Raw genomic sequence first — 12,839 nt, 5'->3', positions numbered from 1 at the left:
TACAGCGGTAAAAAAACTAAACAAATTAATAGAAGTTTGGCAGCTGCCTGACATGCTGTTGATGTAATTTTCCTGCTGTAATTGTCATGAAGCTTTTAACATTGAACTCCTAATGATGCCTCTTCATTGTAACGCAATACTTAGTTGATTTCACTGATTCATACTTGGTTTGTGCCAAATTGTTTATTGTGAGATTTTTCATTTACTTTTTAATTTTTACTAGCTTTTTTCTGTCTTTTATAAATAATTTATTTTCCTCTGGCGATCCAGTCAGGACATGGACTGTTTTAATATTTCCTCATTGATCAGTTTTTTTTTTGTTAAATAACCTGCTTTGACCATGGTACCATCGCCTAGTGTTATAACAAGAAAGTGCTGTACAAACGCATGTTGTATGTTAATTTCTTTTCCACATTTTGACAGCCGTCACAGCAGTTGACCCGTGGGCTGTAGTTTGGACACCCTGGCTCGAGAATTTTACTGAACCACCCCTAACCCCTCATCCCCACCAAGGTGTTCACATAGCAACTTACAGTAACATGGCAGATTTCATATAAGTTCAAAGATTAAATTACTTCTAATTACCCAACAAAATAGCAAAAAGTAACAAGAAAAAAAAAGAAAAAATTATCCTATGACCTTGATTATTTGTTTTATACAATTTTAGAGTGAAAAGATGACTTTTAGGTCTAAAACTGTAACAAAAATTAAATGGGTAAATGCTGTAATCTACAATGGCTTTATTAATATATATATATATATTTTTTTTGTTATTTTGGAAAAAAATGTTTCTTCATTTTAACAGAATTACACACAGTAAATTATCCACTAAATAAGAGTTTACCATTTTTTATTAATGTACTTTTTACTCACATTCATGTACACATTTGTTTGCTCTTTATTTTAGAGCACGTTACGTTACACGATTAACTAAAAAAACACAGAAAACACAGACCTCCGGCAAGCGCCAAATATATCTTCCCCAAAATCGAATCGGTTTTTCCTTAACCCATTTAAGATATTTCCTTATAAATTCATCAAAATCTGTTCATTAGTTGTCAAGTTAGACTGTTCGCAGACAAATATTTAATACAAAAACATAACCTCCTTGGAGGGGGTTATAACTAATCTCTGAATCCAACTTCTCTTATTTTAGTGAATTTGGGCATCTGTGACAACATCCTACCTTGTTGTAAAACAAAATGTGAGTTTTTCTACTGCACTGGCAAACCAGTAGGTAAATTGTAAGCTTAGCTCCCACATACTATATCATACCTCTGGGGAGTAGAGCTCCAGAGTCGGGCATGGCCTCCCTCCTGCATCACAACCACCAAGCATGTACATCTGCCCTCCGATCTCAGACAGAGTGTGGTATACACGGCCACTGGACAGCTGTGCTAAGCTCTGCCAGTGGTACTCATGGGTGCCAGGTACTGACATGGCCTTAGCACTCAGGGGTGAGTTTACTGGAGATTAACAAAAATGTGATTCACAAAAGACTGAATGGATAGCTGGTGTTGGAATAATTGGTGGGCACTGAAGTGTGGGAGAGCTGGGAGGGCTAATCCAGAAATCCCTTGGGGCACAAAGGTTGTTGTGTTTTAGAAAAGTAGAGTAGAGGTAAGTAGCAGGAATGCCTGATTGGTTGAAAGTCCAGGATAGGGTTTTCTCTCCGTGTTGAGTCCTGAAAAAGATACAAAATCAGGTAAGAATAGATTTTGTACAGCTATGTAAAGCAGAGTCTCAACATGTTATTCTACTCTGTATTAGTGTGTTTATTTTATATTCTGCCAAATTAAGGGTGAATGATTAATTACATTTGCAATTATATCGCAATATGATAAAAATCTGCAAAGGCTATGATTTCACAGGTAAACACTGCACAATTGATTCTGAGGTGAAGAAGGTATAGCACACAAAGGGAGGTGAATTGGAGAAGGAATGAAGGAAATAACTCTAGAATGATAAATTAACATGGGTAAAAGCCAAGGACATATCAAAGGAATTTGTTAGAATAGCTAATATCTGCTGTATTTCATTCAATCTGTCATTTACATTGGCATAGACTACTTCCAATGTGAAAAAACAGAGACACATTCTAAAGGAAGCCGCAATCATTGGGTTTTCTGCTTCGTTTGATCCAACTATCTTAGCTAGTTGTGTTGATGTTGACTATGTCAAACTTCAATAATCATTGTCTGACTGTTTTGGACACATTAGCACCAGCTAAAAATAATAATTACAAAAAATAAAAACCATGTCCATGGATAAATCAAGATATTTCTAGCTTCAGGAAATGCTGCCGGAAAAACTGTTTTTATCATCTGAGAAATTTCTCCAAAGTGAGGAATTTGTTGTCCAAATCAGACCTGGAAATGATCATCCACTCTTTCATCTCGTCACACATTGACTACTGTAATTCGGTTTTTACCTGTTTTAACAAGTCGAATCTAAAGAGACTTCAGATTGTTCAGAATGCTGCTGCCAGACTTTTGACCGGAGCACCCAGAACAGCCCACATTACCCCCATTATTTCCGGCCTTCATTGGCTTCATTGAGTTCAAAATTTTAGTCCTGACTTTCCCTGCGATGCATGGTCAGGCCCCTCAATACATCGCTGACTTGCCCCTACTCTTTAGGGCGCACCCTTCGGTCCTCAGGCCAGGTTCTCCTTATTATCCCAAAGACCCATTTTAAAACCCTCAGACTCTGGAATAGCATACACCAGTCTCTCCGTGAGCTTGACTGTGTGGACTCTTTTAAAAAGCATCTGAAGACCGCACTTTTCAGAAAGGCTTTTCGTTAAATTGCTTTTAGCTTGTATTATCTTTTTAATGATGTTCCTCCTGTTGTTTTAAATTCTCTTGTGTTTTATTATCCTTTTGAGATGTTTCTGTTGTTTTAGTTTCACCTTTGTTTGTACAGCACTGTGATTTTATCTGTGAAAAGCACTATATAAATAAAATGTACTTACTTACTTACTTAAGGAGCACAGGATTGTTTAAAAGAATATGAGCGAAGGCAGGATGGAAAAAATAAGGAGCAGGTGTTGTAGGGTAGGTGTATTGTATTGACATATATGGATATTAACACACAGCAGAAACCAGAGTAGGTTGACATAGCCATGCATTCACACACAACAATGGGACTTTGGTCCCTGTTTGAAGCTCTGCATCTCTGTGATGGTGTTCTCCAAAGGGGTTGGAAGGAACCAGCAACAGGCAAAATCTGGTGGCAAGTCGTAGTACCACATTCTCTACGTGATGCTGTCCTGAAGGCGATGCACGGAGCGCCTGGATCAAGACACTTTGGTGTCACAAAAACACTTAAATGCTTGCATCAGGGGTTCTACTGGGGGCAGCAGAGGAGAGATGTGGAGGATTTTTGTCACACTGCCCGAAAAGACCGCACTGGGAGGTCACATGCTCAGCTCCAACAGTTCCACCCAGGGCTCCAATGGAAAGAGTGGGGATTGATGTTTTGGGATCGTTTCCATGTACGGAGAAAGGAAACCGTTACACCCTTGTTGCAATTAACTACTTCACTAAGTAGCCAGAGGCCTGATCAAGAGGCAGAGACAGAGGCAGGTGGACGCTTTGATCAGCGGGATGTTTAACAGGTTCGGGGTTCCTGAGACGATCCACATCGACCAAGGCAGGAACTTTGAATCTTGTGTGTTTGCCGTCATGTGTGAGAGACTAGGTACCCGGAAAACCCACACCACCCCACTCCATCCACAGAGGGATGGACTAATCAAAAGGTTTAATTGCACATTGGCTCAGCAGTCGGCGATCGTGATAGCCAATCATCAATGGGATTGAGACAACCACGTCCCACTGGTGTTGATGGCCTACCGTCCCGTTGCCCAGGATTTCACTTCATGTTCCCCAGCTCTCCTGATGCTGGGCAGAGAGATCCGAACCCCAGCTGAGATGTTGGTGGGGAGACCACCAGCTACTCCTGCTGACCCCCCTGGGCCGAACTACGCTCGGAAACTGCAGGACCACCTGGAATCTGCCCACAATTTTGCCAGACATCAGATGAAGACTGCAAGCATGAGGCAGAAGAGGCACTATGACATCCGGGCTATGGTACATCAATTTGTAGCTGGAGAGTTGGTTTGGGTATATAAGAAGGAAGGGTAGGTGGCCTAAGTTGGACAGTAACTGGGTGGGGCCATGCAGAATCCTTGAAAGGCTTGGAGAGGTAGTTTGCCAGATCCAGCTACCACCCAGAGGGTGAAGAATTGCGTTACATCACGATGGGTTGGCTCCATACCTTGGTTCAGCCGTCCCACAATAGTCTGCTCCGAGTTACTCACCTTGACTGGCACCATCTCTACCAAAAACGCCTGGCAATGCCTGTCTTGTCCCTGAGCCCCCTCGGGAGTCTTCCACTGACTTTGATCAGGAGCTAGATCGCTTTTCCCGGGCTCCATCTAATTCGATGCCCCTTGCCACAGGAAAGCCCCGGAGAATACGGAAGCCCCCTGCACGCTGGAAGGACTTTATTTAGTAACCCTTGAGGGTGATGGTCTTTGTGGGGGGGGGTTGTGTAACAGACTGTTGCGCGCAGCTTTCTCTGCCAATGTGTTTCTTTGTTTACATGTGTTTTGCGTGTTGATTGGTTGGCTGGGAGGCTGGGAAAGGGCGGGTGTAAGCGGGGGAGAAGAGTAAGCATTCTGTTCCCAAGGGGTAGTGTGTGAGTGTATGATGGTGTGAAATGGTTCTTTGTGTGTTCTGATTGTTTCATTTTGGCATCGACTACGGCCTATAGTAGTTGAGTTATAACAACCTCCATTTAAAGCTATAAAACTTGGATAATGGCTCAATCTGAGCACTTTTAAAATTGTATTTCACATATAAATATTGCATACAGTATATCCATGGTTAAATCACATATATCACGTGATTACACGTGAATTATCTCCTGAATCTCTCCTTGCTGCAACAGACACGCAGCAAAACTGGAGGTGGTGGGGATTGCTGGACAGCAGATGGCACTGCAGTAACGTAGCGGAGCAGTTACGACGCACTAACAAATCCAGTGGAAATGCCAGGTCACTGTGGCATCTAACGCTGCAGTAACAGCAAAGCCACAGTGCCTGCTTGTCTGGTAACCGATTCACTCACCGTCTTTGCTAACACGCAAACAGACATCATACATCAGTCTGAAAATTTCTAACCCCTTTGGTCAAAATGTATGATGAAAGTATTCACTCTAAGCAGAGTTAGAATTTCATTAAAAGAGTACATTTCCAATCATTTCATTAAAAACAAAAAAATTATGCCTCAAGTGTGCAACAAGACATATCGCTGTCTTGCTATAAGCCACTGTGTCTGTGGACGTATCTTAACATATCTGAGCACTTAAGCGTCTTTTAAGCAAAGGTGTCAATGGAGCGCAGAGTGAAAACAATGTAAAGTACACTTTCAAACTCTCAAATGGGATTTATATTTATGCATCACGTGTGAACGCTGAACTCTACATTGTGGCCTGACGTGTGCGGAGCTCTTCCAAAAAATACTATGCATCAGAAACATAATGGCTTTAGAATTTTCAGCACATGTTTCACTGAGTTTTCTTCTGATCCTTTGCACTTTATTGCGACTGTACTTGATCCCTGATATAAAATCAGGTCTTGGATGTGGGAATAAAGCAGGGCACACAAGAAATGATGCACACCAGGTGGAGAAACCAGGAGTGTGACAGAGAGGTACACAGAGCAGGAGAAGGAGAGCAATGAGAAGGTTTCTCTATGCAGAACCAGATCAAACTGAGGCACAGACAGTTACGGAGAGACACTTACGACTTGATTTTAATTCAGCTGCTGCACAGTTCACTGCAGTGAAATTCCTGAGCCGGAAATATGTTAAGGGATTCTTAGTTTGGTTTATAGCTTGCATATCTTTTTAAGCTAATACATTCCAGATAATATTTGACTGGAATTTCCAACATTTGCTATAATACATATTAGACATATTGCTCCCTCATGTAATCAGACTGGTGATCCACCCCAAAAATCCTGATTGTGTGGGGCACAAGCTGCTATTTGAAGAAAGATTTGTTGTACTTAGGTAAATCCAATGAAAACCTGTCAGGACCCGCAAACAATGATGAGGCATTGCAGTGATGACTACTGTAATCTAAATAAAATCATATTGTCAACAAAAGTATTTCAGGATAGTAATAATATTGATAATAATATTAGTTAAGGATGCACCAAAATGAATGTTCTTGACTGATACCGAAAATATATTAGGGTGTACCCAAACTGGCAACCAGGGCCGTTCCTAACCAGCTCTGTGCATGTGTGAAACCATGGGGGACCATTGTCTGGCCCCCAGACAATGGTCTCAATGTCACCACCAGTGAACTTTTTTTTATTTGTAAATTATTCACTGGAAGCTTCTCTGGTGGCGTGTGCAGTGGTTGTTGTTGTTATTATTATTATTATTGTATGACGCCAGAGTTAGTTAGTTAATTCATTTCCACAGTGTGGAGATATATATTTGGTCTCATATAAAAACAACAAGCAAGGTGGGTCCAAACAGTGTGCCAGACTAGCATGGTGGGTGACTCTATCCGTGCGCAAAACGTGATGATGTTGGTACCGCGCAATGCTTTAGGGCATATAAACATCCGCATTCCGCAATGATAGAGGTGTCAGAAGTGCTTGTTGGCCGATGAAGAGGTCAGAGATGGTGTTACTTGAAGATATACATGAACGACGCCACAGAGAACTCATGGAGGCCGAGGACAACATGATCGTCAGGACTTCTTTGCTCAGCCGAGTGTAGCAGCTCATTATCGGGTCCAGGTATTTCCGAGGGTAGAACTATACATATAAACACATATTACTGGTATATTAATCCATATAAACCAAAAAATATGGAAATGACAAATTTTACTGTTGCTAATGTATATATATTGTGTATATATTTACAGTAGGTATATCTATATGGTGTTTCAGTGTTCTGAGACACATACAAACTCTGTAGAATCACAACAAACAAAGTGTCTTGGGGACCAAAGTGAAGTGTATTATATATTTATCCAAATGTAACCAAAAACAGAACATCACAAATACAAGCCCAAATAAATGAAATGTCTGAAAGAAAGGGTGATACTTTGCAAAACAAAAATCAATAAGCCAGAAATAAAGTGCAACCTTTTGCAAAATCTAACATGAACCTTAAAAACAAAACAACATTTAAACATTGGGAGTACAAGGATGGGAATATTATGACAGCAGAACCTGAAACAAGACTGCAAAATCTTTTTTTTTTTTTTTAACCTAATTTTAGTTCTCATCTTAGGCCGTGTCATGTTAGTGCACTTGTGGCAATACCAATTTTGAGTATGTGGAGTTCCTGGGAGTCCTGCACAACTATAATGAATTGCTCAGAAATCTACATGTGTCCTGTTTTCAAAATACCAGTAATATGTTACACATGAATGAATGAGAGAGTGAATGGTTGTCTGCGTCTGTGTTGCCCTGTGATGGACTGGCTCCCTGTCCAGGGTGTACCCACGCCCAGCGCCCTATGAGAGCCGGAGATTGGCACCGGCAGACCCCCGCGACCCTGTTAAACGGGAATAAGCGGGTATGAAAATGGATGGATGGATGTTACACATTTGCAGCAGTTAAATGTCCCATTTCCATATTTTTTGGTTTATATGGGTTAATATACCAGTAATGTGTTTATATACATGTTTATACCCTCAAAAATACCTTGGAATTCTGGGTTTTACTCAAACCCCTCATAATCACGTCTCTGCAGAAGGAGACCCTCTGCGTCACCTCGGCAATTTAAATACACTATTTCTACCTTTGTTTTCCTGTTTGCATGTCATTTGCTTTGTATTTAATAAAATTGTTTCTGTAACAGTTAGTTAAATCTACACATTTATACTGTATATAATGCACATGCAGGATGATGTGTGACAATAATCAGTAAAATTAGATGTAAACACATTTTTTAGAACTAAATATAAGGTTATGCTGTGAACAGAAAGAAAGGAAGACAAGCCAGATAATTCTAAACTTTAGGATATAATGCAATCATAACTTTTAATCATAAATACGATTCCTTAAAACAACAACCTTTGATATCTTTGGTGTCATACAATATCTAAGCTTCCAGTGAATAATTTACAAATTCACTGATGGTAACATTGAGATCTCAATGTCACCATCAGTGAACTTCTCTGGTGGCGTGTGCAGTGGTTGTTGTTGTTATTATTATTATTGTATGAAGCCAACATTACTGCAGCCCTGCACATCATTGTTGTCCTGTTAAAGTCTCTTTATACAAAGACTTAAAAACAATCTGAAATTACTGGTGACTAGGGATGTAACGATTAATCGTAAGGCAGTTAAAAATCGATTCATAGGTATCACGGTTGATATCGATTTTCTGAAAATTGAATCGCAGTACTTTTTTTATCCACAAGTGTAGGCGGCGGGCGGAGTTTGCTAATACTTTCTTTCTGGCTGCCTTCTATTCTTAAATATGTTAATAAATGATTCATTACCCCTTAAGCACCGAAAGAATATCTGTAATATTACTTGAATATCTGTAAAAGTCACGTTTTTCTATTACCTCTGTCTGCTAGCATAGCTTCTCTTCTTCACTGCAAGATATCTGCATGCCAACCGACCACTGGGTTACCAGCGCCCTCTGCTGGTCCAAACAAACATGACGTAAATCAGTGCAATGTTTTTTTTTTGTTTTTTTTAAAGTCCAATTGTTAAGGCACAAAATACATTTTCAGTTGCACTTTTAAAAGAAAAAGAACTATTATGCAGTTTTGCATTGTTTATTATTGAACCAGAATTTAAATTAATAGGCTTCATTTTCATTTGTATTATTCCTTTATTTATTTTTAGTTAAATTGCATTGTTTTGAATTGTTTATCAAGGAATTCTTTTGACAATGAAAAATAAAAGGAAAATAGTATAGTATTTTCTAGTATTTTTCCCAAAAAAAAAATTTGTGAAAATCGTGAGAGAATTGTATCGTGAACCCAGTATCGTGAATCGAATCGTATCGGGAGTTGAGTGAATTGTTACATCCCTAGTGGTTACTCAAGTAAACCACCTTTATTATGCATTATAACAATCTGTCCTTGAATCATATCATATAAACCTTCCTTAAGTCTCTAAATTATTTCAACAATGAAAAACATCTCCTAGAAAATAAAATCACAGAACATTAAATAATCATTTATTATACATTTCAATAAATAAGTGCATTCCATGGTCCCATGTTGACTGAGTTTTATTCTGTCTGTTGTCTGTGGAAGTGATGGTTTTCGACCAGATGATAGAAACTAGGGTCAGCTCATGGTTTTAATGTCCAGGGAGGGGCATGTCCACTCTGCATGGACTTAAAGAAGAAGAAATAAAAGAAGAGTTAGATATTGTCATGTTCATCAAAAGGTAAACTGAAAGTGATGGAGATAAATATGCTTAGATGGACTCTCTCTCACACACACACACACACACACACAAAGTTTAAACAAACACACAAATACACTGTCCTAAACTCTCACACATTAAAAGCATCTATTTACACTTACATTAATGTACACAAAGACTAGCTCCACAAAAGCACAACGACATTTATTGATCCAGAAATTAAACTGATCTTACCTTGATTTTGTTTTTAAATCCCTTTGAACCTCCATTCATGGTGGTTTTATCATCAGAGAGTCTTTCATTTTCAATAAATCCACTGCTATTTGGTCTGTTTTAATTTCTCATTTTTTTTTTCTTTTTTTCTTTCTTTCTTTCTCACTCACTTGGTTCTCTCTGTTCCTTGTGTCGATTTCGTCAAAACCAAAGCGGCATCTTTAATGTTTCGTTACGTGTGAGTAAAATTACCGCAATTTACAGACACTGGCTTTAAAGAGCAACTACTTATCGTTCTATTTCCGATAGAGCAAATATGAGCATAGAGTAGTTATGATCATTTAAATTAACATGTTGCATTCAGGGGCCCTGGGAAACCCAGTCCGTTCGTATAATCCAGCAATGAAAAGAGCATGTGTCTGGGTAAATCTTGACGTATAGTTACCCTACGCAACAGAAGATATGAAATTAACAGCATGTACTGTCAACAACAAACCCAGAGTCGCTTAATGGTGACGCAACGCCATACGTCTGTCATAAATGAACGTGATGACAAGTTTGTCTGTGGGAACCGAGTTGAGCTGGTGATCACGTCCGTTCTACCGTGCCAGAGGAGGAACGAGGAGGGGGTGGTTCCTGCTGTGAGCTGTGAACACCGAAATAAATTATTTAGATAATTATTAGTATTTATGGCTATGACTGTGTACTAACCTCATTAAAATCAGGGAATTGCAATTGCATAAATCTATGTTAATGCTTCAAAAAATAAATCAATTCAAAATATATAAAAATACTTATTTTAGCAGCCAAATCAGAAAGATGCTCAGTGACCCCACTCCCGCACCCTCTCAACAACACCCCACCATCAAAAGGTAGCAGAAACACATTCTACGCCTCTCTGGACCCAGCTTAACAAACAGAGAATAATGCACAGACCAACTATGTACAGCACTGCGCTGCTTTCATCAACAAGCAGCAAACATCTCTCCAAATCAATGCACATGACGGTGCCCTGAGCTGCACGCATACGATATGAGTGAATGAGCTGTTACTCAGGAACACAGCCAGGTCTCTTTCTAACTCTCCTCTCATTCACATATTTCTTACTGAACCACGGCGCTGAATGAGTTTCATCCATCTTCATGAGGTGGGCAATGGGACCTCGCCGCTCCTTTACGGAGAACACACCTTCTATCCACACCTTGAATAAACGTTCATCTCAGCCTCTAGGTGTGCTGTGCGGGCTGCGCTGCTCAAGATAGGGGCAAAAATGTTTGCTGCATCATTGTCTTTGTTCACTGTCCTTGTATGCCACGGCCTCTTCCTTTTGACAGGTCCAGTAGGGTTGTGTTTCTCCTTGTGTAATCTTTTATGATGTAATTTGTTGTTCTGTGTTTTATTTATTAAATGGACTGGCATTACAAACATTGCTCCTGCCTGCTGCCTCTCACAACAGAAGTTTGAGATTTTCATCTTTATTGCATATTTCTCTGACAGCAAAAACGTTTCAACTGCCAAGATTTTATATGTTTGACCCTTAAAGCATGCACACAAAGCCACACTCATTGCAAGTAAAGTTTAATAGTGCTTCAGTTGGTAATTTTGGGTTGATTATCCATTTAATGAATGTGTCTGAGCACTGGGGTTGGTCAGGTGAAGGCTGTGGAAAGTCACAACAGAAGATGTGACTACATTTTGCATATTGCCGTACCAGAAGCCATGGAGACGAGACAGAAATAGATGCTGCCATGGTAGAAACACTGGCAGAGACAGAGAAAATTAAGCTTGATGTTTGTTTTGACATGACACACATCCCCAAAGAACAGGCCAGGGTCAGTTTATGCTATATTTCATTACGACTTCACTGCAATGTCCCCCTCTTTCTTGCTTCCTTGCTCTTGCTCTTCGATTTCGATTATTAGGGTTTTGAATCAACTGGCGCCCTGCCCAGGGTGTACGCCCAGCCCCCTATGAGAGCTGGAGATTGGCACCGGCAGACCCCCGCGACCCTGATAAATGGGAATAAGCGGGTTTGAAGATGGATGGATGGATGGGTTTTGAATCAATTAATCATGATTTGATTCAATTTGACTTTAGTAGTATTGATTTATTTTTCAAATTTTACTTGGATATTATACAGATTTTCAGAGAAAAAGCTGTGAGTATGAATCCTCTACTTTGTGAATTATTAGACACATCAATATTTATGTAGACAAATCACAAACCTGAAAGTTCTTTATTTTCTGTTTGGTCCATAAACAATAAAAAAGAAAAAGATTTAGCTGGCTCTCTAGTGCAGTCAGAACCATCTGGGGCTAAACCCGCTCAAGACTGTGGAGATGACAGTGGATTTCAGGAGAAATCCCCCTCCCCTCACCATTCTGAACAGCATAGTGGACTCTTTCAGGTTCCTGGGATCCACAATTTCACAGGACCTGAAGTGGACCTCCCACATAGACAAAATCAGAAAAAAGGCACAGCAGAGGATGTCAGTTGAGGAAGTTTATCCTGCCTCAGGAGTTGCTGATCATGTTCTACACCTCCATCACTTTCTGGTTTGGATCTGCAACCAAATAGACAGACACAGACTACAGTGGATAATCAGGTGTGCCGAAAAGATCATCGGTGTCGAACTGCCCCCCAACCAAGACTTATACCTGTCCAGGGTCAGGAAACGGGCAGGGAACATCACTGCAGACCCCTCACACCCTGGACACAATCTGTTCAAACTCCTCCCCTCCGGCAGACGTTGCAGATCACTGTACGCCAAAACAACCCGCCATAAGAACAGTTTCTTCCCCCAGGCTGTCACTCTGATTAACGCTAAACAGTCATAGAGTGTCAGACCTGTTTCTGTGAAATAACCTGGAACAAACTGTTACTTGAATGTTCATGTACATAAACATGTACTACAACACCCCACTTCCGCTTGGAAGAGCATGAAAGAAGCTTTACTCTTATCAAGTTTGCTTGTGTCTTCATGTTTTTAAAGCCAAAGTAGTTTCAAACTTCTGATTTTACGTGGGGCGGCTTACCCAGTGAAGCACCGTCTGTGAGGACGATTAAATCAATATTTGTACTTAGCTATAATGGTTGTGCTCCCTTTCACAGCTGTGTAAGAGTGAAATAGACTTGAGCTGATCCAGTGTGACACTGCCGTGGAGCTTTGAGTGAAGAGAATCAGATAAAGCAGAGGCAAGAA

At 40.1% G+C, this 12,839-nt stretch overlaps 1 protein-coding gene across 3 annotated transcripts in view; it reads right to left on the bottom strand.

Annotated features, from left to right (window-relative positions):
• klhdc8a (kelch domain containing 8A) overlaps positions 1-12,839 on the bottom strand; it is a 68,263-nt gene that overhangs the window by 39,146 nt on the left and 16,278 nt on the right. For all 3 annotated transcript variants that reach the window (XM_028448198.1, XM_028448200.1, XM_028448199.1), the window contains exon 2: positions 1,276-1,684. In XM_028448198.1, coding sequence (XP_028303999.1) covers positions 1,276-1,440 — 165 coding nt within the window. In that variant the 5' untranslated portion in view covers positions 1,441-1,684. The remainder of the gene's footprint in view (positions 1-1,275; positions 1,685-12,839) is intronic.

Source organism: Gouania willdenowi, chromosome 5 (genome assembly GCF_900634775.1).
Source record: "Gouania willdenowi chromosome 5, fGouWil2.1, whole genome shotgun sequence".
Classification (NCBI taxonomy): Eukaryota; Metazoa; Chordata; class Actinopteri; order Blenniiformes; family Gobiesocidae; genus Gouania; species Gouania willdenowi.
The sequence above is the reverse complement of the archived record's forward strand: the minus strand, read 5'-3'. Positions and strand labels throughout refer to the sequence as shown.